Here is a 21,132-nt window from a genome sequence, read left to right as displayed (position 1 = left end):
ACTCTTCTTCTTCAAAGGGCCATAGTTTTGAATCCAGTACAGGCTGCCAAAAACTATAGTTGAAGACGGTTGAAGGTTTATCACACAGCCAGGCAACTCTCTTAGCAAGGGGCTGATATAATTGGTGAAGAAACAGGTGTATCTGGTATGTGCAGACAATCCCGTGCAGACAAGTCCAGCCTCTCCTGCAGACTCTGCTTTCCTTTAAGGCTCCCAACATAGCATATTTACCACACCTGAAAAGGACTGATTTGGCCCTTATGTAGGTGTTTTTTCAGAAAAGCATATTTACATAGGAGGTGAAGCATTACTTTCTTCTGTCAGTAAATAATTTTTATTAAAAGAAAAAAAAATCGATTTATAACTGTTTTCCATTTAATTTTCCCTGATAGGAACTAGATAAATGACCAAAACTTGTACTTATAATCATTTGTTTCACATGCATGAACAAGTATATGGGACAGCTAAATGCCAACTAGTATCATCATCATGCCTACCAAGTTAAAACACAATGTTTTGTTATTCTTACTAACCACTTGTGGGGGCAAATTTTAAATCTGAAAGCAAAAGTGGCCTGTCAAAAATATTGTTATAAGAAATCTTAAAAGAAAAAAAGACAAAAAATGTTCTTGCGTATTGTTCATTTAAAGAAAAAAATAAAGTCAGTGCTGCAGAAGATAAGAAAAATTACGCGTAAGTAGAGGTCCATGCAAACTTTCAGCAAGGCTTCTAGCCTGTTGTTTGCATTTATATTTAAGATATAAAGACATTTTAATTAAATTAGCATTTATATAGAGAGTTCTCAATTTAATGGAACATTTAAGAAATACCCAGTGTATAAAATGACATCTTTTAAATTGCTAAAATACCAGGATAAGATTTCAGAATGTGTGCCTTTCCATTCATGGGTAATTCAGGTGGCTATCATGGCAACAGTGTTTACCATATACAATTTTTATTCACTAAAGACTGTATTGTTACATGTGATTTACAAGAACATAAAATAAGCAGCAGTTTAGTTGCAGTGAGGGCTCTTTGTCTGATTTCTTACATTGAACAGGACTGTCCATGCCTTGTGTGACGTTAGCTTCCCCCCACAGCTCCCAGTTGGGGATGCTGGTCAAGCTGAAAGCAGAGCATTCGCTCACTGACAGACCGCTAATGTTCTCCTAATTTGGGAGTTTGTAACAATGATGAGCGCATTTTATCTGATGGTTCAATCACACTTTTGATTAGATAATTCTCTCAGACATTTGAAGGGTCCTGCATCTTCAACACACCTGCCAGCCCAAATGCTGTAAAAAGCAATTTAGATGTCAAGTTGAATTGGCAATCTTCCTGGAAGGTCCATTAAACACTGCAAAATACAGCTTCCAACCATCTCTATTAGGAGAGGATCTGACCTACATGTTCCTGGCACCTAATACCAGACCACAGTCGACAGCACCCCTCTGTATCTGCTGGTACAGGCACACCTGACAGCTAGACCTAATGAACAAAGCCTGGTGGCCTGAAAGCCACGGCTGGCAGCAGCATGAGAGAGGTGAGAACCTGGTTCGCTTAAGCACTGCTTTATACACAATATGTAGAAACCTCAGACAATGTTGAACTTAACCCATATATCCTTTTCTTATTTTCAGAGTATCTGGGTAATCACATCAGAAAGAGTTTCTTCTGCATATTATCTCCCAAGAAGGAGGCCACTTCTGTATGGTGTTTAATGTCACAATATATGATTAAGGACTTGCAGCTTAGATGAGTATGCCAGTAGCTGTGTGTCTGATTCTCTTCTTTTTTTTTTTTTTCTTAAGAGCTTGTTGCTGTTGGTTGATTATTTTACTTTCATACAATGCATAGGATCTAGATTTTTAGAAGTTGGTGATCCAGGTTAGATGGACAGTACCTGCATTTTCACTCCATATTCACCTGCATTGTTTTACTATGTGATAAATACTACATAGCAGATAAATAATTTTAACTTCATTAATGAAGGACTCTCTCTCTCTCTCTCAGTGAATCTGCAACAGTTTGTGTATATTCCAATTAGAACTACAACAAGTTCACTGACTGAAATACAACACTTCGAATCAGCAACATCAAGTGCCAGTGATGACGCTACCTAAAGACTCGAGTCTGAAATGCAAAGGAAAAGCAGGGAATCAAAGAGTCCTCTCCTTCCAAATCTGTTACAAACTTGGTTTCCATTTCCTAGAAAACTACTAATAAGGCATGAACGTACTGAGAAATTGTAATTGGTTTTACCCTTACCAGAATTTAATACACTCGGTCAGATAATTAAAATCGCAAGACTGCAAGGTAAATGTTCTACAGGGTCTTTGGCCAACTGACCGCAAAAAAAAAACCCAGAGAGACAATGCGAGGGTGATTTAGAATTAAGATAGAATGTCTGAACATGGCAATACATCCTGACTTCTTTAAAAGAGTTATCTATAAACATTAGATGTACACCAGTAAATTTTAACTACTGTACCTTTACTGTGCATATTTAACTCCCTGACAATTACACAATACAGCCCAGAACATTTGGATTGATGTCTCTGCTGAAACTGAAGACAAGAAACATTTTATATATTGCTAAGTTGACTGTCCAAGAATATTTAATGGGTTCCAATGAAGACGTAACAAAGGTATATATAAGACAATGAAAGAAGCTGTCCTCCAGCTATGTTTATTAGGAAATACATCACTATTAAATCTTAATCCATTCTATAAGAAAATAAGCAAAAGAGGTATAACTGTAGCAAGAAGAATAGCCTTACGAGAAGATCTAAGAACACCTTTATTTCAAAATTGGATTAGAGTTATGAGGGACTGTGCCACATAGCAAAAAAGGTCTGTGCCATTAATCAAGGAATCTGAAATTTGATAAAATGTGTGTGTGTGCAGAAGGATTGTTTCATAAACACATTTAAGTGAATATGATGTAATAAATTGAGCCTATGGACATGTGCTGAATAAATATTTATAATAGCAGTAAAATGTGCCAGTGGTATTTATTATTTCAGAGTTTTCTCCATGACAGGTAATGATTTTTTTTTCCCTTCTAATTATGATTCAGTGCTACATCTTTATTTCTAGTTTTTCTACTGCATATACGCACCAAGTATACACTATATGAAAAAAATAACATTTTAATAATGTCACAACAAAATCAAAAACTTCATGTCACACTGCAAATCTGGAGTCCAAGGGAATAGGTTTCCACACCAGATAATACAAATTGACCTAGTACCTCAAAAAGCTACTAGAATACCATATTAACATTAAATCTCTATTAGATGAGAGTAATGCTCCTCAATTTCTCATCTCTTTCTACTATCAGTGAAGAAAATTATAAAGATGCTAAAAAAACGAAAGGACACTGATTCAAATTTTATGCCTAATAAACCTTGCTCTGAGAGAAGAAGCAGACTTCATTGACACAGAGATTTTGCAGTAGACAGATTCTATCCAGACCACCTTTATGCATATTGTTAGTGTGCACTCATCCATTAGACTCACAGTAAAGTGTGGACTTTTAGGGACAATCTTCAACCTCATCCTCTGGTAAATCTTACTTGCAGCCCCTCCTTTCTACAGAGATCCCTCATGCCAATGCAATATGAAAGTGGATTTCAGTACATGAGGAACAGCTTATTAATTTTACACAGTTCTTGAGCTATTTTGAAACCTACCCTGGAGAGTACTGTCAGCAGTAGAGAGTGATTATTTCCTCAGCTTTCTTGTCTTTTTCTATTCAATCCATCTGCTTAGCACAATGGGCTCACAACCTCTGACTGAAATTTCTAGACACCACCATAATACAAACAAATAATATTAAAAATTATAACATCCACTAAGATAAGAAATAAAAGACACACCACACAATATATTACTCAAGAAATCCCCAAGAAATTATGAAAGAAAGTTAACACTGACCTTCCCTCTGTGACTGTTGACTCTTCACAGCTATTGGCACTACACATGGTAAATCACACAGACTCACTGCAAACTAAAAAGCCTTGTCCCAGTCATTCTTGCAAATAGTGGCCTGTGAAATCATTCTGATGAACTGCCAATTATCCTACCTGTCCTAAAGTAACATATGAAAGCAGCTAATCCTTTCAAACAAAGCTAGATTTGTCTTCACTGAATAAAATTCTCACCCCATTCACATTCACTGATGAGAAAATATCTCATCTACTGATGCCAACATTCAAACTTCCAGAGCGGGAACATTTAAATGGCAAACAGTATCTGTAAAACAAAATGACATGATGTGAAGCCACCAGTTCAAATCTAGACTCAATGCATTACGACTGCCCTTCTCACTTAATAGACATCAGATACCGTGAGCAACCGGAATTACAAGACAAGCCGAGAACAATATTTAACGAAACTGCCCTCCATATGGCCCCCAAAAATATAAACACTGACAGGAGTTTGAAAATATTTGACTTATAGCAAAAGACAGACAAGTCTCATCTATGAAGGCATGAGATTGCTAAGCTTAGTGTACTGGCATACACAAAGATCAGTATTTTATGCCTTTTCTATACCTAAAATAATTACAACAGCTCTATAAAAATCAAACCTAATAACTGAGAAAGTACTCCTTGTTAAAAAAAAAAAAAAAGGTAAAAAAAACCCAATATATTTTCACGGGGGAATATATTTTTTTTTCTGTTTCCCTTTTTCTTAAACAAAGGTATCCTCTGCCTGCTCGACCCATTTTCTTTTTCTTCTTCCCCTCCCCCATTTCTTTGCATCAACCTTTTCCTTTTTTTTCACAAATGAGTTCTATTAATCCCACAGTATGACCTACACACTGAGGGAAGGAAGAACGGTATTTGTTCAGCAACTAGTACATTGTTTTAATGGTCCTGAGTCTTAGCATTACCAGGATCCAACAGAATGAAATAGCAATACAGAATGCAGAGAGTCTTTGTTTAATTCCTTTCCCCATCTCACACTGCTGTGTGGCTTACAGTTAGATGCTTGCCACATTTGGATAGGTAAAGCTGTGTGCTCCTGAAATAAACTGGATGGCGATTCATTAACAAGCACAAGCAAAGGCTGAACAGAAAAATCCTTAACCTCTGCGGCACTTAGTTTTCTGTTTGACACACAGCTGTGGGAAAAGCCCTACCCAATGAATTGCTTATGGAGGGATGACTGAGGCATGGCATACGCTAAACCAGCATGGGATCTGCTTTAAGCTATGCCAATTGACAATAGAGTGTTACACACTCTGGCCATGCCCCAGAAACGTCTCTTATATCACAGGCAAGAGACACAGAGAGAATTTTCAGATGGCCAATCTGACCACTGCACGATTTCTTTGAATCATTCAAGAGGGAACACAAATGAGAAGCTGATTTGCCGTGCCTCGGCTCCTCTCTGTGAAATGGGAATAACCATTCCAGACAAGCCCATTGCCAAGATATGCTGCAGCACCGGAGGGACACTAGTGCTTATGCAGGACAAGGGTTCTCTACATACACCATTTTTTTGATATGATAGGTACAAACAGGGGATGGGGTAGAGGATTAGAAATGTTGACCTGGTTTAGACTAAGTATCATTTAGCCATAATGACTGCTCCTTTTCTCCCCCTGATTTTTGTTGTTTCCAAACTATACCTTGGCAATTAACTAACCCCTAGAGAAGACCAAAATACCACCACACTATATATATATGTAAATTTACTCCTAGATTACATATCATTATTTAAAAAAAAAAAAAAAAATCTTCCAATTCAAATAATTACTTTTGGAAAAAAAGGGGGAAAAAAAAGAGGAGAATGATTACCAACTAGCCAGCAGAGATTAAGTTAATGACTTGAAACAGAAAGAAAATATTTGCAAAATCCTGACATATTTATTTACTCACACCACACTTGCTACGATCAGCTTAGCATAAGCCTTTCTCACATCTCCAGCAGTGACCTTGTACTGAAACAGTAACATTTTCCCTACTCCAAGTGCTAGCAAACAGTTTGCACTGAAACCTACCTTCACAAAGTGTAAGGCATAAGCCCCTTGACAGGCAAATTTTATCCTACAAGTACAAAGAATAGACAAGACCTGAGGAGTCTTCAGTTGAGTCACTTGCAATTTGTATCAGTGTTAATAACTGTCATATCTAAAGTAACTGCCTCTATAGATATCTAGCAGATGTATCCCGTTTTTTCGCCATTTAATTATTTACCTTTGCTGACCTCAGGCTCTTTGAAACCGAGTGCCTGCACACTTACATACAAATGGCATTTTCATTTAGATAATCATACAACTCATGAAATCACTGCCAGCTTCAAACGGAAATTCAAGTACCTAGGTCAGATATTTACAGGCCACTATTCTTCTTAACAGACCAACAACTCCTCTTATCTGTATGCTTAATGACAGTTTTGCAATGTCTTGCACAGTAAATTCAAACCTCTCACTTTAACATGTTTGGTTGTGCTATTGTTGCTGCAAAATAATGTTGTTACTATTCTTTCTTCACCAACTTCTCCCTCTAAATGCCATACAGTGGATTTTACTATATTCATGTCAGACAACAGCTAAAGCTGTCAAATTGTACTGAGTGATGAAAAGTAAACTTTATGAGCTAATGTGAGAGGATTTCTACAAAAGTCAAAAACTACCATCACAAAAAATGTTCTGGCTTCAATCCTAGTGAATGACTGATTTTCTATTAGAAGTCAGCACAGTCAAAATGAGCATTTGGCCTATATTTCATCATACATAACATATTTTAGAAAACAATTTCTAAGGAAAGTATGTTGCATGTTTCTTAACCACAGTACTTGAAAAATAAAGTCTTCTAAATGATAGGGCACAAAGTGAGCAGTCATACTCCTGCAACTTAAGCAGAGTTTCCAAGTAATAAAAAATTGCTTGGAAAATCTTCCAAGCAATAAAATGATGGTAGCCTTCTCCCCAACCTTCTCTTGACCATATAATGTTTTATTTAACCTCACTTGACATAACAGATTATTTAGAAAGATGGACATTCAAAGTATTTTTTTTTTTTTTTTAATAATAATCAGTAGCGGTATTTGAGAGCTGCTTTTAATGCAGCTGGGGTGTATGCCCCAGGCAGATTTAAAACACACAGCAAGGCAAACTGCAAACACAAACCAGCCTGAGAAGAGCATGGGCGGAAGGATGGGGCTTGGATGGGAGCCACAGCATGTTCTGACCAACTAGGACACCAGGATTTTAGGATGCATCCATTTAGACACAGCCAAAGGGGCTAATCTCACATCTGTTGTTTTGTCACAACTCCTAAACCCCTCTCTGTGGGCACTGAATATCCAAACCCAAAATAACAGCATGATTCAATTCTTGCTCATATGTTTTCCATAAATACAGCAAATCATTATTTTTGCTGAAAGCTCCCTCGTAATTCTTGTCAAGTGAAATAAAGTGAACACGTCCACTAATGGCATCAAACCTACTTTAAAGACACATGTGTTTACATTATTATTTGCAATAATTATTTTACAGCTTAAAAATCATTGTTTTGGTGGAGAGGGACCATGTCAGAAGTGCAGTGTGCAGGAGGGACATCATAGCTAACAGAGGCACAACAAATTAAGTCATGAAGTGAAAATTTTGTGTTTGACCGCAGTAACAGCGAAGCAGGCCCAGGACAATGATCAGAAACAGTGCCTTCTTTAGCCATCAATTCCTTCACATCTCTTCATCTCCACTGGTCAATGAGGAGGAGCCAAGCCCATGATCATTTCTCTCCATCTCCTTTCCACCTACTTCCCAGGGCTCTAGAGCTGCTTTCACTGAGAAAGTCAAGTAATTCCAGCAATTCAGCGGTGCAAACATGAACTAAGAGTTCATCGGACTTCTCTTCAAGGTAGAGAAAGTTTCTCAAGGTGTTTTGAAGTTTCTCCAGGTCTAGTAATACTCTGTTCTTCTTTATTTTACAATTGCAGATGCTCTGAATTAATGAAGTAAATTAGAGAAGCCCTAACTCAGTTGCAGATACGCAGAGATTAAAAAAACATATTTGGAAAGCAGTCAACTTGCTTTAGAAGCATGTTGGCGTTTCTTTGCAGATACAGCTGCAGTAAAAGAAAGCTAAAGAAAGAGTTAACACTTCTGTCATTTCTGAGTAGGTGTCTGAGCGCATCCCCCGCTAAGGCCCCAGAACAGCAGAACCATCTGAGGAAATCTTTTATTGCTGAGCCCTCCATCTCTCCATGCTTGAGCAGTAAGCTCTTCAGGAAATATCTATCTATGTATTTGAAAGGAAGGCTCATCATTGTGCTATTTACAGTTCAAATATGTGGGGAAAAAAATAGACTATGCTCATTCCTCACCCCTTCAGGTAAACCCTGCCTCACCTTCAACCTTGCTTTCTGAGATTTCTTGCTTTCTGAGATTTGTGATCACAGATACCATGTATCTATTGTATGAGTACATTTTTTTATCAACCAAGCCCCCAAAATGGTAAAGCTTTTTGACTCTTATCCTACTAGCGTGCAAGCCAGTCACACCCTTAATCTGGGCAATTTTGATGGATTTGGCCAGTTTAGTGCTTACAGAAATTCAGAAGCAATTGGTACAGTTTTCTACAGTGATTCACTAATCACAGGCCAGAGAGGGTGACTGCTCCTAAGCATGGCATCCTCCCCGCCACCTTATCCCAGCTCCGTGGAGTGACATCCAGCAGCACTACTTCTTCTCCCTTCCTCCTTTCCCACTTTATTTTCACTAGCTTATTTTTCCTGTCAACCAAGGGGGAAGGGAATAATTAATTCTATTGTTCTGACCAATCACATCATTACATTATTGAATATTGTCACAGAGTATTTTTTAACATTTTCAACTCTTAGAGAAAGGCTCTCTTTTTTCAACTTAAACTATGGACTATTTTCTCATTATGAGGAAATATATGTGATATGCATGTGTGTGCACGCGCATGCTTGCGCACAAATCTGTATAAAGTCATGAGAAAGAGGGAAAACATTATGTCCAGACACCCATGTTGCTATTTGGATAGAAAAAAAAAGTGTAAATGATGGTAAATACGTGGTCTCTCTTCTTTATGTTTGTTACTTTTCACTTCATAGAATAGCATCTTTATTTATAATATACTTTCCTTCACGAAATCAGGCTGTTCCATTCTACTTATAATCACAGCTACATTCACAAGTCAACTTATTATCACAGCGAGATCTGTCAGCTCTGCCTACACTGTATTTACAAACTAGAAAGGAAGTTGATAGCTTAGAAAAAAAATTGCTACAGATACTGTGGCAGACCTGAGGACATCAAACTTAATAACAGAGAGATAAATTAACTGATATTGGGGAAGGACAAGAAAGCGGTCAGTAATGTCTTCTTGATTACTCAGAAAGGTTAAGAACTATTGCAAACTTTGACCAAGGAGAAGACAAAAGAGGAACTTCAGTGAACTACACTACGAGATCTGTTGAAAATCAAGCATATAATCCTATAGTTAACCATGGTAATGGCCATCTACGTGAGAAAGCTGAGAAAATACTAGAACTGTAGAATTGGTTGTGCTTGCTTACACTGGGCATAGCAGTTGTACATCAGAGTTTTGTCTACAGAGTTCTCCTCTGGACTAAAATTAAGAGACAGAAATAAATTTCCCTTACAGCCAAGTCAAGTTCTTGCTATCAGAAAAAATCCATCTTTGAAAATTAGAAACAGCAGGAAGTACACTGTATTGAATGCTAAATTAATTTCTTCTGATAACTTATTTCAAACAGCATTTGATTAAAAGACAATAAAACATGCTTTAAATCTAGAAAAACATGGTTACTGCAGACTGAGGCAAAAATGGCATTGCTGATAAGTGACAACAGAGTGTTGTTATTTATTTAGCTCTTGTAAAGGCACCCCAGTCAATCAATAGCTGTGCATGTACTAAGACAGTAGGGCTTGTATAAAGATGCTTATCAGAAATCCATGAGCAATGTTCCACTTTTGATTACAGTGCTCCAGACTGTCCGCAATACTGCTGAAGACTGTGTGCCTCTTTGACAAGCCATATTGACAGAAATAATAATATAGAAACCACACTTCCTAATATGCATATCTAACTGCACAGCCAATTAACCACTATGCTGACTGAAATTGCTTTGTTATTCATTTTATTCCAACTGATGTTAATACTTTGGCAGCTGATGGGGATAATAACTGATGGAGCATATTGGAAATTTTGAAAGGGGATATAAAATTTATATAATTTAAAGACGTGGAGAAAGCTGCTATGCTTTACAGTCTTAAAACATGAAAATGCCTCAGTTACATGTAAGAAGTCCTCAGAGCAGACGAACTAGTAAGTATTTGAAAATCTGTGAATGAAAAGTAGATAAAAAACAAGAAGACTGCAATACACAAACAGATTTGAAGAAACATTTTAAAAGATCTCTCTCTAAAAAAAAAAAGCAATTATAACATGAAGATGAGACTTTTTCACTTCTACCTCTAATATCACATTGAGTAATAATGCTTGAACATCTGGAAACATTTACATTTGATGTTTTAATCAAAATATAACCCTTTCCTGCACCATAATAAGCACATTCTAACAAAAAAAAAAAAAGTCATTTCATTTACCCTAACTCCTGAAAATATTTGGCTCATTATCATTATATGCAGAAATAGCAATTCCAACATATTTTTAAAAAATGAAAAAAAGTAAAAAGCCATAAAATTATCTTTACCTACACTAATAAGACTTTACTTGCAGTTTTCTTACAAAGATAAAACGCTATTTATACATCATATGCACATCTTTCAACGATGTTTTGCTCATATTTTTTTTACAGTGGTATAAATTATTTCACTGCAGTGTTACAATTCTGGTCCTGTTATTCCTACTTAGCAAAAGCTCCTGTGGACTTCAACAGGCATCTTCACTGAACAAGAGCTGCCTGATCCAGCCCACAGTCTGGTACTCCAGTAATCAGAAGCTGGTGTTTCTGCTACAGAAGTCTCTCTAGATGGACCTATCGTGGATGAATCCAGTGCACAAGAATTTCAGCAACAACGGCGAAGCAGAGACTGGAAGAAGCTGGCCTAGCTCAGACATGGGAGATCAGCATGCATGTCCCTGCTGGCCTAGCTCAGACATGGGAGATCAGCATGCATGTCCCTGCTGCCATGTCATGCTCTGGACAGAAAAGACTGGAGGAGAGAACATGCTGTGGTAACACACCATCCCAGAGCTCAACCTCAGCTCTCACCACCAAAACATGTCAACGTTTCTTCCTCAAAGCCCTCATTTTCCTCAAACTCTTCTTCCTGCTCAGGAACTTTGCTGTTGAAGCACTTTTTCACTCCCTCTGCTCAACCTTTTAAATTCCTACTACAAAAGTCCCTAACACTTCCCCACCCCAAACTATCACTTTCTTAGTGATTTCTCAATACCTTATTGTCTCTCCTTCAGACTGCCTCCACTCCTCCAAAACCACTGGCCTATATCTTGGTCCTAAGTCTCAGGTCCTTAAATGCACAACCCCTACACATACTGCTCAGCTCCTTCTGTTCTGCCTGTGAGCACGTCAATCCTATTCCCTCCCCATTTTTGCCTTTTCTTTCCAAGCACATGCACATATCAACATGCAGATTTCATTAGTCACCTCCTGGCTCCTACTCTGGCAGATTTAAAAATGCAGAATCAACTTAATTTTACCAGAAAACAGCCTGAACAAGATCCTGAGAGCACAGAAAGAAGAAATAGCTGAAATAAATGGACACACTGTACTTGTCATTTTGTAACTGAATGAGGAATTGCGGGGGCAATAAAAGGCCCAGCCCAATAGAGACCAAAGAGGTCTTTGCAGGAAGGAAGAGGTGAATGAGGATGGTGACAGCCATCTATATGGCTACACTTTTAACTTTTTACTTATTCAACACGTAATTTTCACTTCACACATGATCCATGTTCCTGGATTCTTAAAGAAACTGCCTTTCTTAACTTCAAGTTACTGAGAAAGTTTCGATCTCTTTCCTTTAATGTGGGCTTTGCCATGGATAGCCCATGGTTTTGTAACCTAGAGGCACTGCAGTATGAGCTACTCTATCTACTCCAAAAAAGATTGCATAGTAGATACAGCTACAACAAAAGCAATAGTCTCCTTAAATGGAGCAAGGAGATATGAACATAAATCATCAAATAACCCGCATGCTGCAGAGACCACTGGCAAGCATTGAGCAGCCTAGGACTTCCACTTGTGAACGTTATTTTCTCTCTGACTTGTGCACTTCTCTTTACATTGCTGATGTCACGATCCAGAGAATTATTTTCTTATTCCTTCCCATAGTTAAACTTTTGATTCTTTCAGCCATGTTTCCCCTTCCCAAGTTTAATGAGAGTCGGAAAGTAAAGTCAAAAAATCATTTGGTCAAGCTTAAAAGATGTTTCATTTTTACTTTTAGTATATTAAAAAACTGTGTGCTGAAACACTTTTTGTTTAATAGACTGAGGTAGTTGCTTGGTTAGAATTCTGTTTATGTCTCTGTGAGGCACAATACTGTCCACTAAAATAACATGAGCTCATACTACTAAACAAAATCCCAGCAAAACTACCTGACGAGACTGTTAGCAGCAAGACTGTGGTTTGGTTTTTCAAAAGAAGTGGAAAAAATCCAACCATGCTGGGCTTTTGGCGTTGCTTGTACTATTAGCTGGAATTGAGTTGGCTCAAGGAAAACAGAAAGAATAAAAAAAACCAAAGCATTTGCCAAGAGAATGAGGGTGGCAGGGCTAGCCAGTGGCAGGGGTAGAGGAGGAGGGTGAGGATGTCTGAGGACTGTAGTGACATTTATTGAATGCCTGGGCAAAGTGATCATTTCTCCTTCCTTTGACACTTCTGATTCACAATATCAGAGAGCAGTGCTTTCATCAGGGATCGACTAATTGACCTACCCTAAAAGCTCTTTTCAACTTTTAACAGGTACGATGCTACGAAAAACTGACAAAAAAAAAGCAGATATGAGGTCACCATAAAGACTGCAGTGTTTATGTACAATCATATCAGACTAGAATAGAATAACTGCAAAACTGAATGGAGCTGATGCTGAAGGATACAAGCCTCAGAACCAAATTCTCACTCTCACCTGGTGAAGCCTGCAGTGGCTGGGGACAGTGGAGAAGGGTACTCTGATGCTGGGGTGAGGAACAAGCTCCCCCCTCCCAGTTCCCTCTGACTGATGCTTAGAAATGCAGTGATGGGCTCCACAGGAGCTGTGCCCAACCCTGCTCAGCCAGAAAGAGAAATGCTTCTGTCAGGCTTACAGAAGCAAATGGGAACACCTCTCTGAAGAATTAAAAATGAAAGGAATTAGATGTTTTAAAACACTGTTGGATTGTACAATTTCTGATAAACACAGAAAAGCAAAGACGTTTAGAGTTATCAGGTAAACACTTGACAAATGTCTTCTTATGACATGTAACATCCTTCATTTTGTAAAATCAGCTACTTAACTTCTGGAGAGGCTCCTGGGCTTCCCTATGAAGTCCTTAAGTGGCAGCTCCACCACTTCATCTTTCATTTTCTTTAACAAGACTCTTTTCTCCAGAGAAAGCTGCCTTTTTACACCATCAACCTTTGATTGGGTCGAAGGTAATGTTTTTAAAAATTGGCAAAAGGTGTAATGTTAAAATGCATTCTAAGGAATTGTAGCCGGAATCTCTACATGTTTCTTTCCTCCTCATTCTTTTAGCTTTCTCTTAAATTACTAGCAAGCCCCTAAATGATACCCTCAAATGGGCAGAAGTTCAAATAATAAGCTTATACATATATGTGCACACACATACATCTTTAATTTTCCCCTTTAAGCACATACAGTACAGAACATGCAGCATTCTCAATCTTGCATTGCCTCAGTGCACTACAGAGGAGAGTGGTGGCCTGAATTTCTCAGTCTCTCTCTCTTTTTTTTTTCTTTAATAAGACCAGATGTCTAACTTCTTTTTTTTTTTTTTTTAATTAACAAAATGCTTAAGAAAGGACATTTCTGTGCACTTTGCCTTTTCTAGAAATTGAGTATTAAAGGCTATTTAGCACACAGTGGAAATTTTCAGGTGAACAATACTATCATATCCACTAACGCCAGCACTGTTAATCACTGGGGGGAAAAAAATATCCAATAAATCCTAACAACCTCATGCCTGAAACTGGGACATATTGCGTAGAGATGCAAAGGTTAAGTATAAGATCTGGTTTTTACTTTGCAAACCTCGTAAATGACATCGCATGATGGTGCAAATGAAGCAAGGCAAGATAAGAAAATGAAGAAGAATGAAGCAGTACAATCTAATCAGAAGCCAACAAGGGTTTTTCTTTATCTTTTTTTTTTTTTCTTCCCTCACTCAGTGACAAAGGGAGGCTTTGGGTTTAAACCCTTAAAACGCAGTCTGGTGTTTCGCTTTCTTTCACAGCTTCTGGTAACGCTGAACATATGCGTATCTGTTTTGCATGTATTTATGTACAGGTTCACGTAAGTGTGCATGCAAAGAGAAAAAACTGTAACAGGGCTGTTTAAAGGGCACTGAAGCAGCTTCCTGTCACTTCGGAAACTAAGTACCGGAGCACTGTAATTCTTAAGCAAGACCTGAATTTGGAGCTGAAAAAAAATTCATCTTCATCCTTTTCCTGACCACTACGGTGGGCGTTATCTCCCCTTCTCAGTGCCTAACCGCTTCCTTCTTCCCCGATCTCTGGCAGAATTAGCTGACCTTTGCTTTTAGTTCATCGACTTTCGACCGAGGCAATGAATTGGAAGGAGCATGACCACAGCCAGCAATTCGAGCAGCGCACCGGCTCCCTCCCCGCCCCTCAATGGGGTCTCTCGGCGCCCTGCCTGGCCTCTCGCCGAGTCCCAGGACCCGCCGGGGGTGGGGACGGCAGCTCCCTCCCCTCTGTGTGCCTGTCTGTGTCCGGGCTGGGGCAAGCAGGGGGTCGGCAAGGGCGGCAGAGAACCGGGCTTCCCGCTCGGCTCCGTTTGCGGCGGCGTGGGGAGCGGGGTGGCGGGGGGGGGGGGGGGTGCGGGAGAGTAGCCCGCTCCCCCCGAGCCTCCACGGGGCGCCCAGCACCGGTACGACGACGCTGCCGGCCCCCAGGGATGCCCAGCAACCCTGGGCTGCCCCGGCAGCGCCCCCGGCTCCCTCCGGCTCCTGGACCCCGAGCCGGGAGCAGCGGGACGGGCCCGCACCCCGCCCGACGGGACTGCTGGCGGGACGGGCCCCGCAGCCCTTCTGCCTCCCCCCTCCGCCCTCCTCTTCCTCCCACCGACCAGGTCCCGGCAGCCCGCACACCCGACCATGCCAGGTACCGAGCGGCGTCCGAACCCACCGTGTCCGCCTCGCAAGGAAGCCGGCGACCTGTAGATAGCGATAGGCACTGAATGATGCTTGCTGCTGCTGCTGCTGCCATGGAAATGGTGAACGTGGTGAGCGCCCAAACTGGAGGCGCCCCACGCCACCCCAAGGAGGCCGCTGAGGGTGAGTGGGACTATCCAGAGCAGGGCCAAGCGGCCCCCGGCGCTGCTGCTGCTGCCCACGGAGGGTCCCGGCTCCGGGCTGCTCCTCAGGGGCAGCCCCCCCATCCTCCGGTCCACGGCGAGCCGGCCCGCCGCTTCCCCGGGAGGAGCGGCGGCCAGAGCGGAGGGGGGAAACTTTAGAGAGGGGCGCGCTCGCACACAGGCGCTGGCCGCAGCTCACCGCACCAGGCGAGCCATCTCTTCCCTTTGGGAAAGCTTGTGGGGATCCTTTTCTCCAGGTCTTCTTCTACCCAAAACAATCCGAGACATAGTCAGAGGCGGAGAATCCGGGCAGTTCAGAGCCTTCGGAAAGAGGTGGAAAAGGGGGAAAAGCCCCGCGCTCAAACAATCGCTAGTTTCAGCTTTCCCGGGGCTGGTGCTCGGTAACAATACTCCACAGTCGCAAGGGCTACGAGAGTGCCAAGCGTTCCCCCATCCTCAGTAATCCACCGTGCAGCCAATCATGCCACATTGCCGCTCAGAAAGAAGAAAGGGGATGCCACCCCACCAGCCGGCGCTGGGAAAGCGGAGGAGAAAAAAAAAAAAAAAATCAAACTGCTGCTCTTCCCTCCATTCATCTCCAAACTGGTGAGCCCTCACCCAGCGAGCTCTCCGCCGGCGCGCACACACTCGCACACACACGCACTCGCACACACTCGCATACGCTGCCAGACAATAATCAGGCTGCTCCGGCAATCTCAATGGTCTGACTATTGACAGTAACACCCGAGGATGTTTTCAGGGAGAATAGTGCACCCTTATGAAAGAAGCTGGGAAGAAGACCAAAAAAAAAAAAAAATCAAACACCCCCCCCCGAAAAAAAAAAAAAAAGAAAAAAAAAAAAAGAAAACCCAAACCCCGTGCTCGCGAAGAGCAGGGCTATGCAAATCTGCCGTCCCCAAACAGCAAATCACCGAGGCTTGGATGCAATGCAGAGGACGAGCCTATGTTAAAGAGGGAGGCTGAGTTCAGCTCCCACACAGTCGCGCTGCCTCGTCTCTCCCTTTCGGGAGCCCTGCGCTGCCAGAACACGGCTGGGGCGGTGCGGAGGGGACACGCGGGCACACGCACACACGCGGGCACACGCCGCGCTTCCCCACCCGCCAGCCATCCGCGCCGCGGAGTCAGCAGCGCGGCGGGAGCATCTCCCCTCCTCTGACAGTTTAGATGTGCCAGTGTCTTGAAAGCCCACTTTCATCTTAAAAGGAACGATTTCGGGTCTTTTAATTGGCCTAAACTTCTCCCATCAGATGTTTCCCTCTGTCTGGTCAAGCATCAGCTTTGATTATCCGGTAATTACACACAAGGCGTCTAACAAAGAGTTACCAGTGTGTTGTTTGGATTTTTTTTCTTTTTTTTTTTCTTTTTTTTTTTTTTTTTTCCGGCACTGCTCAACTACAGCACCTCGGCTGCCCACCGCAGGCGGAGCCGCAAACTGGGCTGAAAAAAACCCATTCCTGGGCTGAGCCCCCCGCTCTGCCCACGCCCCAGCTGCAGGGCGGTGCCGGCCGCGCCCGCATCGACCCTCGGGTGCGTACCGGCGCCTGCCCCGAAAACACCGAGCAGGGCTTGCTCCACCCCCCACCTCCCTGCAGCCGAGGTTGGGAGATGTCACGTTTAAACCCGAAGGTCTGCATTCCGAGGGAAAAAAAAAAAAAAAAAAACAACCAAAACATTTCCCCCCTCGGCGGACCCTGCTTCCCCGCCCCGGAGCCAGCGGCGGGGGGCGCAGCCCCTGCGGTACCGCACCTGGGCACCGCCGGGCGTGCCAGCCCCGCACTCCCGCCTCTCCCCACCTCCTCCACCGCTTCCAGCCTGCCGTAGATTTTGTGCCGTGCCTTCAGCAGCATGAGATCACGGGTGCGGATGCGTGAAAGGGAGAGGGCGAGCAGTGGGTGTGAGAATGCTTTTTTTTTTTTTTTGTACCGTTCGCCTCAATTTAAACGAAAGCCACTGCAATTTGCTGAGGCACTTTTCTAAGCCAGACGGATGCGAAAGGAAGTCGCAACCCTCACTCAGCTGCGTAGGCTTAGGAAAGAGAAAGGCGTTTCGCCCTGGTTCTGCTCAGCCCAGGGCCGATCGCTTCCCCAAGCGAGGAGAAGCGCCCCTCACCGCGGCGTTGGGCCGAGGAACGTACAGAGCGGCGAAAGAGCCCCGCACCCTGCGGCGCAGGGGCGAGGGAGGAGCACCCCCTGCTCTGCCCCGGGGGCGGGGCGCTTTGCACCCCTCCCCGCCTGCCCTGCAACCGCGCACCTGAAGTTTTGCGAAGGTGCTGAGGTAAACTGTAAAAAGGTCCTAACGCAACGATGAAAACGCTCAAGGGAAAACAAAACCCCCCAGAGGCTCAGCGCCCGAGCCCTTTCTGCGCTTGCTGGAAGCGCACGTAAGCGCTGGAGGAAGCCCGCAAGCGCCGGAGGGGCGGTGCGGGGTGGTCCCCCGGTGGTCCCGGGAGAGCCGTCCTCTTGGCCAGGGGTTGTCCTCTACCACCCCCGCCTTGCTACGGGGAAAGGCAGCTTCTAAGGAAGGCAGTGACTTTTCCAACCTGTCTCAAGAAGCCTTAGAAGTAAGAAGCCCCGATTTTCCAAACTGTCGGCTTGCAACTGCCGTGCACTGTCGCCTCTGGAAAAGTAAAATGCGGTACATTCTCTAAGCTTCAGAGTTAAGGAAAGTGGAAAAAATGAAAGCTTCAAGAAACGTCAGCCTGGATTCACCAGCTGTCCTAAAATTAAAGCCCCTGATGGATATTTCCTGTACATGCAAGTAATTTGTGTTGGAAATTCTATCCATAAATACCACTAGGTTTCCTATCAGTCTTACTCAGGAAACAAAATATTTCAGTCAGTCACTGGAACCAGTTTTCCAGTAAACTGTTCACACGCCGCTGCCGTTTTAGAAACACACGGTAGTTAAGTCACTGTTCTTAATGATTCCAGACATCCTACAGACTAGTAACTTTAAATTGTTATGGCTTCTCTGAAATAGGAAGCCGGTATTGCCAACTGTGTAACGATATAGTTGGCAACGCAGTCGTTCGAATGCAACTTCAGTTGGCAAGGCCCGTGTAGACTCCAACTTCCACTCGGCTGCATTAAAGTCTCCATCAGGAGTGGCCTTCCGCTGCCTCTCGGTGGGAGTTTCCCTGTTGGCACCCAGGAAAGCATGGCTGGTGCCCCGTTGCGGGTTTCCCGTTAGCTACAACTTTGCAACAGAGGCTTTCCATGGGTCCGTTTCAGCCTGAGCACAGTTTAATTCAACTAAGATACACTTCAGTGTGGATAGAGCAGGACTTTGCGTAAGCGTTCTTCTTTCTCTGTGTTGTTGGGTATGTTTGTAGCTTGAGCACCTTAATCTAAATTCTTACTCCATCTGCCATCTACTGCATCAGAGCGGCCTAAAGTGCTTAAATAGCAAGGACAAATGAATAAAATGTTTAGGTACTTCAAAGGTACTTCATTTAATATTTTACTGAAGATAAAGAGGGTGTTTAAGTGCTCAGCATTATTAAATATGTACTATTTATGCAGTGCACACACATAACTGCCACTAAAGTTTCTAGTTTAAATTTGTGTTTGGAGACTGCTTAGAGAAGTTTTTTCATCAGATAGATTATAATGGGTCATTTTTAGGTGTTACATTATGACGTTAAACACTACTTAGGGACTGTTAAATTAAGGATTATTTTGCTGCTGCCTACCCAAACCAAGAGTTGAGGACACAAAGGCCAGTCTCCACAAGGCTATTTAGGTGTCTGACTTTTATTTAAGGACCTGCTTAAAATGTGAAGGGGGAGACTGACGCCTAAGTAGGCATCCTTTTCTGGGTCTGACAGTGTGCTCGGCACCTCCTGTGTACTAACTCTAATTTTAATACCGTTTGACATTTTCCTGGCTCTGCACTCTGAACCGCAGAGAGAAACAAGAAGGGGGGCTGCCCAAGTTTCAGGGAGGAGAAAGGTTGATCTAATGTAGTGCACAAGGGGGAAATGGGGAGCAGTAATTTGCAGAAAATATCATTAAAATATTGAAAATTGAAAGAGTAACAGGAAGGGGAAAGGAAGGTGAGGAAGGTAGTGTGTATGAAAGCAAATGAAATGCAGATGGGAACAGGAAGGCAAAAGGAGGACATTCTAGGAAGTAAAATCCTCTCTTGCTCAGTTTTTTTTTTTGTGGTGACAGCAAGCACTTCTCTCCAATTTGAAGCAAATCTTGGTAGTCAGATACTTCTAGTCTTTTCATGTTTTATTTTAAAAGCTTAATTGGGTGTCTTAGCACTTGGAGTTAAGCTTTTTAATGAAAAGTAAAAGTTAAAAGCATCTGCAAGTAAACATTATGAAAACCAATGGTAAGCAGAATTTCTTATTTAAAATACTTTCTTTTTTACCCCCTGCTGACATAAGAGTATGAATCTTTGTTAGCTGAGGACTAGCTGAAGTTGAAATAATCTGGTTTTAATCCCCAGGGACACAGAATCACGTACTCCAGCACAATCAACATTGTGGTACCAGTCTGTGAAGGTTCACTCAAAGAAGGAAGAAGTGGTACAAAAGAAGTCAATAAACCAGTTTGTGTAAACAAGTAAATGCTCTATTGCAGGGATAGCAAATAAAGTGTGAAAATAAACTATAGTGTTCACAAGGTAGTTTTTAGTATTTTGGAAACTTAGCTCAGTGAAGCTAGTTCAATAGGGTTTTTTAACCCCATTTAACACTTACCCTGTGCAGGTCACATTGATAGGCAATGTGAATTTTAATCAAGTTATTTTCACCAAGTCATCTCTATTAGTACCAGTAGGTTCCTAAGTTTATGAGCAAGAATATCCTTAGTTATAAAAACACATATTTTCCTGGCTTCTTCTGACGCCATTATCCTATAAACAGCAAATGCTCCTAAATAAGATTTATACAAACGGAAAAAAAAAACACATCCATGAGTGTAATTTATATTGCTTCCTCGGATAAAATCAGATACTTCTTGCTGGTACAACCATGTCTCCCTGCATCCTGATTCTTGTCAATACTGCTATATCAATTAAGATAACCAACTTTGGCAACACCAGCAAAACTTAAGTGCAGAGCATGCCTTAGGCTAGCAGAAGTTGTCAGTTAAATTCAGGGCTCCTTTAGATTAAGTGCTGCCTTATGCAACCAGACTTCTCTGGCTACCTCTCTTCTCCAGAGATGAAATCCTGCATTTAGTGTTGCAACATCCACTCTTAAACTCCTGAAGCTCAAGTGCTGTTCAGTAAACTCAGATAGAATAAAAACCTCCACAAAGACGTATCTGTATTACAGGGAATACAGATAGGTGAACACTGTAACACGCTCGCTATGTTTTTCTGTTATAGCTTTTCTCAACTGCTGGGTATGGAATCTCACTTCATTTGAAAAGCTGTGGACATTTTGTGATTGCAATTAAGCAGGCCAGAATTTGTGTTTATCCATACTAGAGGCTTAGGGAAGAAAATGTTCAAGCTAAGGTTTCCACTTACCACTATATCTCTGATAAATTTAATAACCTATACACTGGATCTCCCAATACTAAACATGTCTGATTACGCTGAAGGTGTTAATTTTTCTCTTTTAAACAGCA

The 21,132-nt window shown here is 42.0% G+C and overlaps 1 protein-coding gene across 22 annotated transcripts in view; it reads right to left on the bottom strand.

The window, feature by feature from the left end:
• The window catches only part of NRXN1 (neurexin 1), a 747,071-nt gene that overhangs the window by 286,202 nt on the left and 439,737 nt on the right, over positions 1 to 21,132 (bottom strand). Inside the window, exon 1 of one of the 22 annotated variants that reach the window (XM_086743393.1) lies at positions 15,358 to 16,328. The exons of 18 other annotated variants lie outside the window; for them this stretch is intronic. In XM_086743393.1, the coding sequence (XP_086599519.1) occupies positions 15,358 to 15,610 (253 nt within the window). In that variant the 5' untranslated portion in view covers positions 15,611 to 16,328. Of the gene's footprint in view, positions 1 to 15,357; positions 16,329 to 21,132 lie in introns of those variants that run through there. 3 more of the 22 variants (XM_086743392.1, XM_086743395.1, XM_086743394.1) reach the window with 3 other exon arrangements.

This window comes from Chlamydotis macqueenii, chromosome 3, assembly GCF_036417535.1.
Source record: "Chlamydotis macqueenii isolate bChlMac1 chromosome 3, bChlMac1.mat, whole genome shotgun sequence".
Lineage (NCBI taxonomy): Eukaryota > Metazoa > Chordata > Aves > Otidiformes > Otididae > Chlamydotis > Chlamydotis macqueenii.
This window is presented reverse-complemented; position numbering and strand designations above follow the sequence as displayed.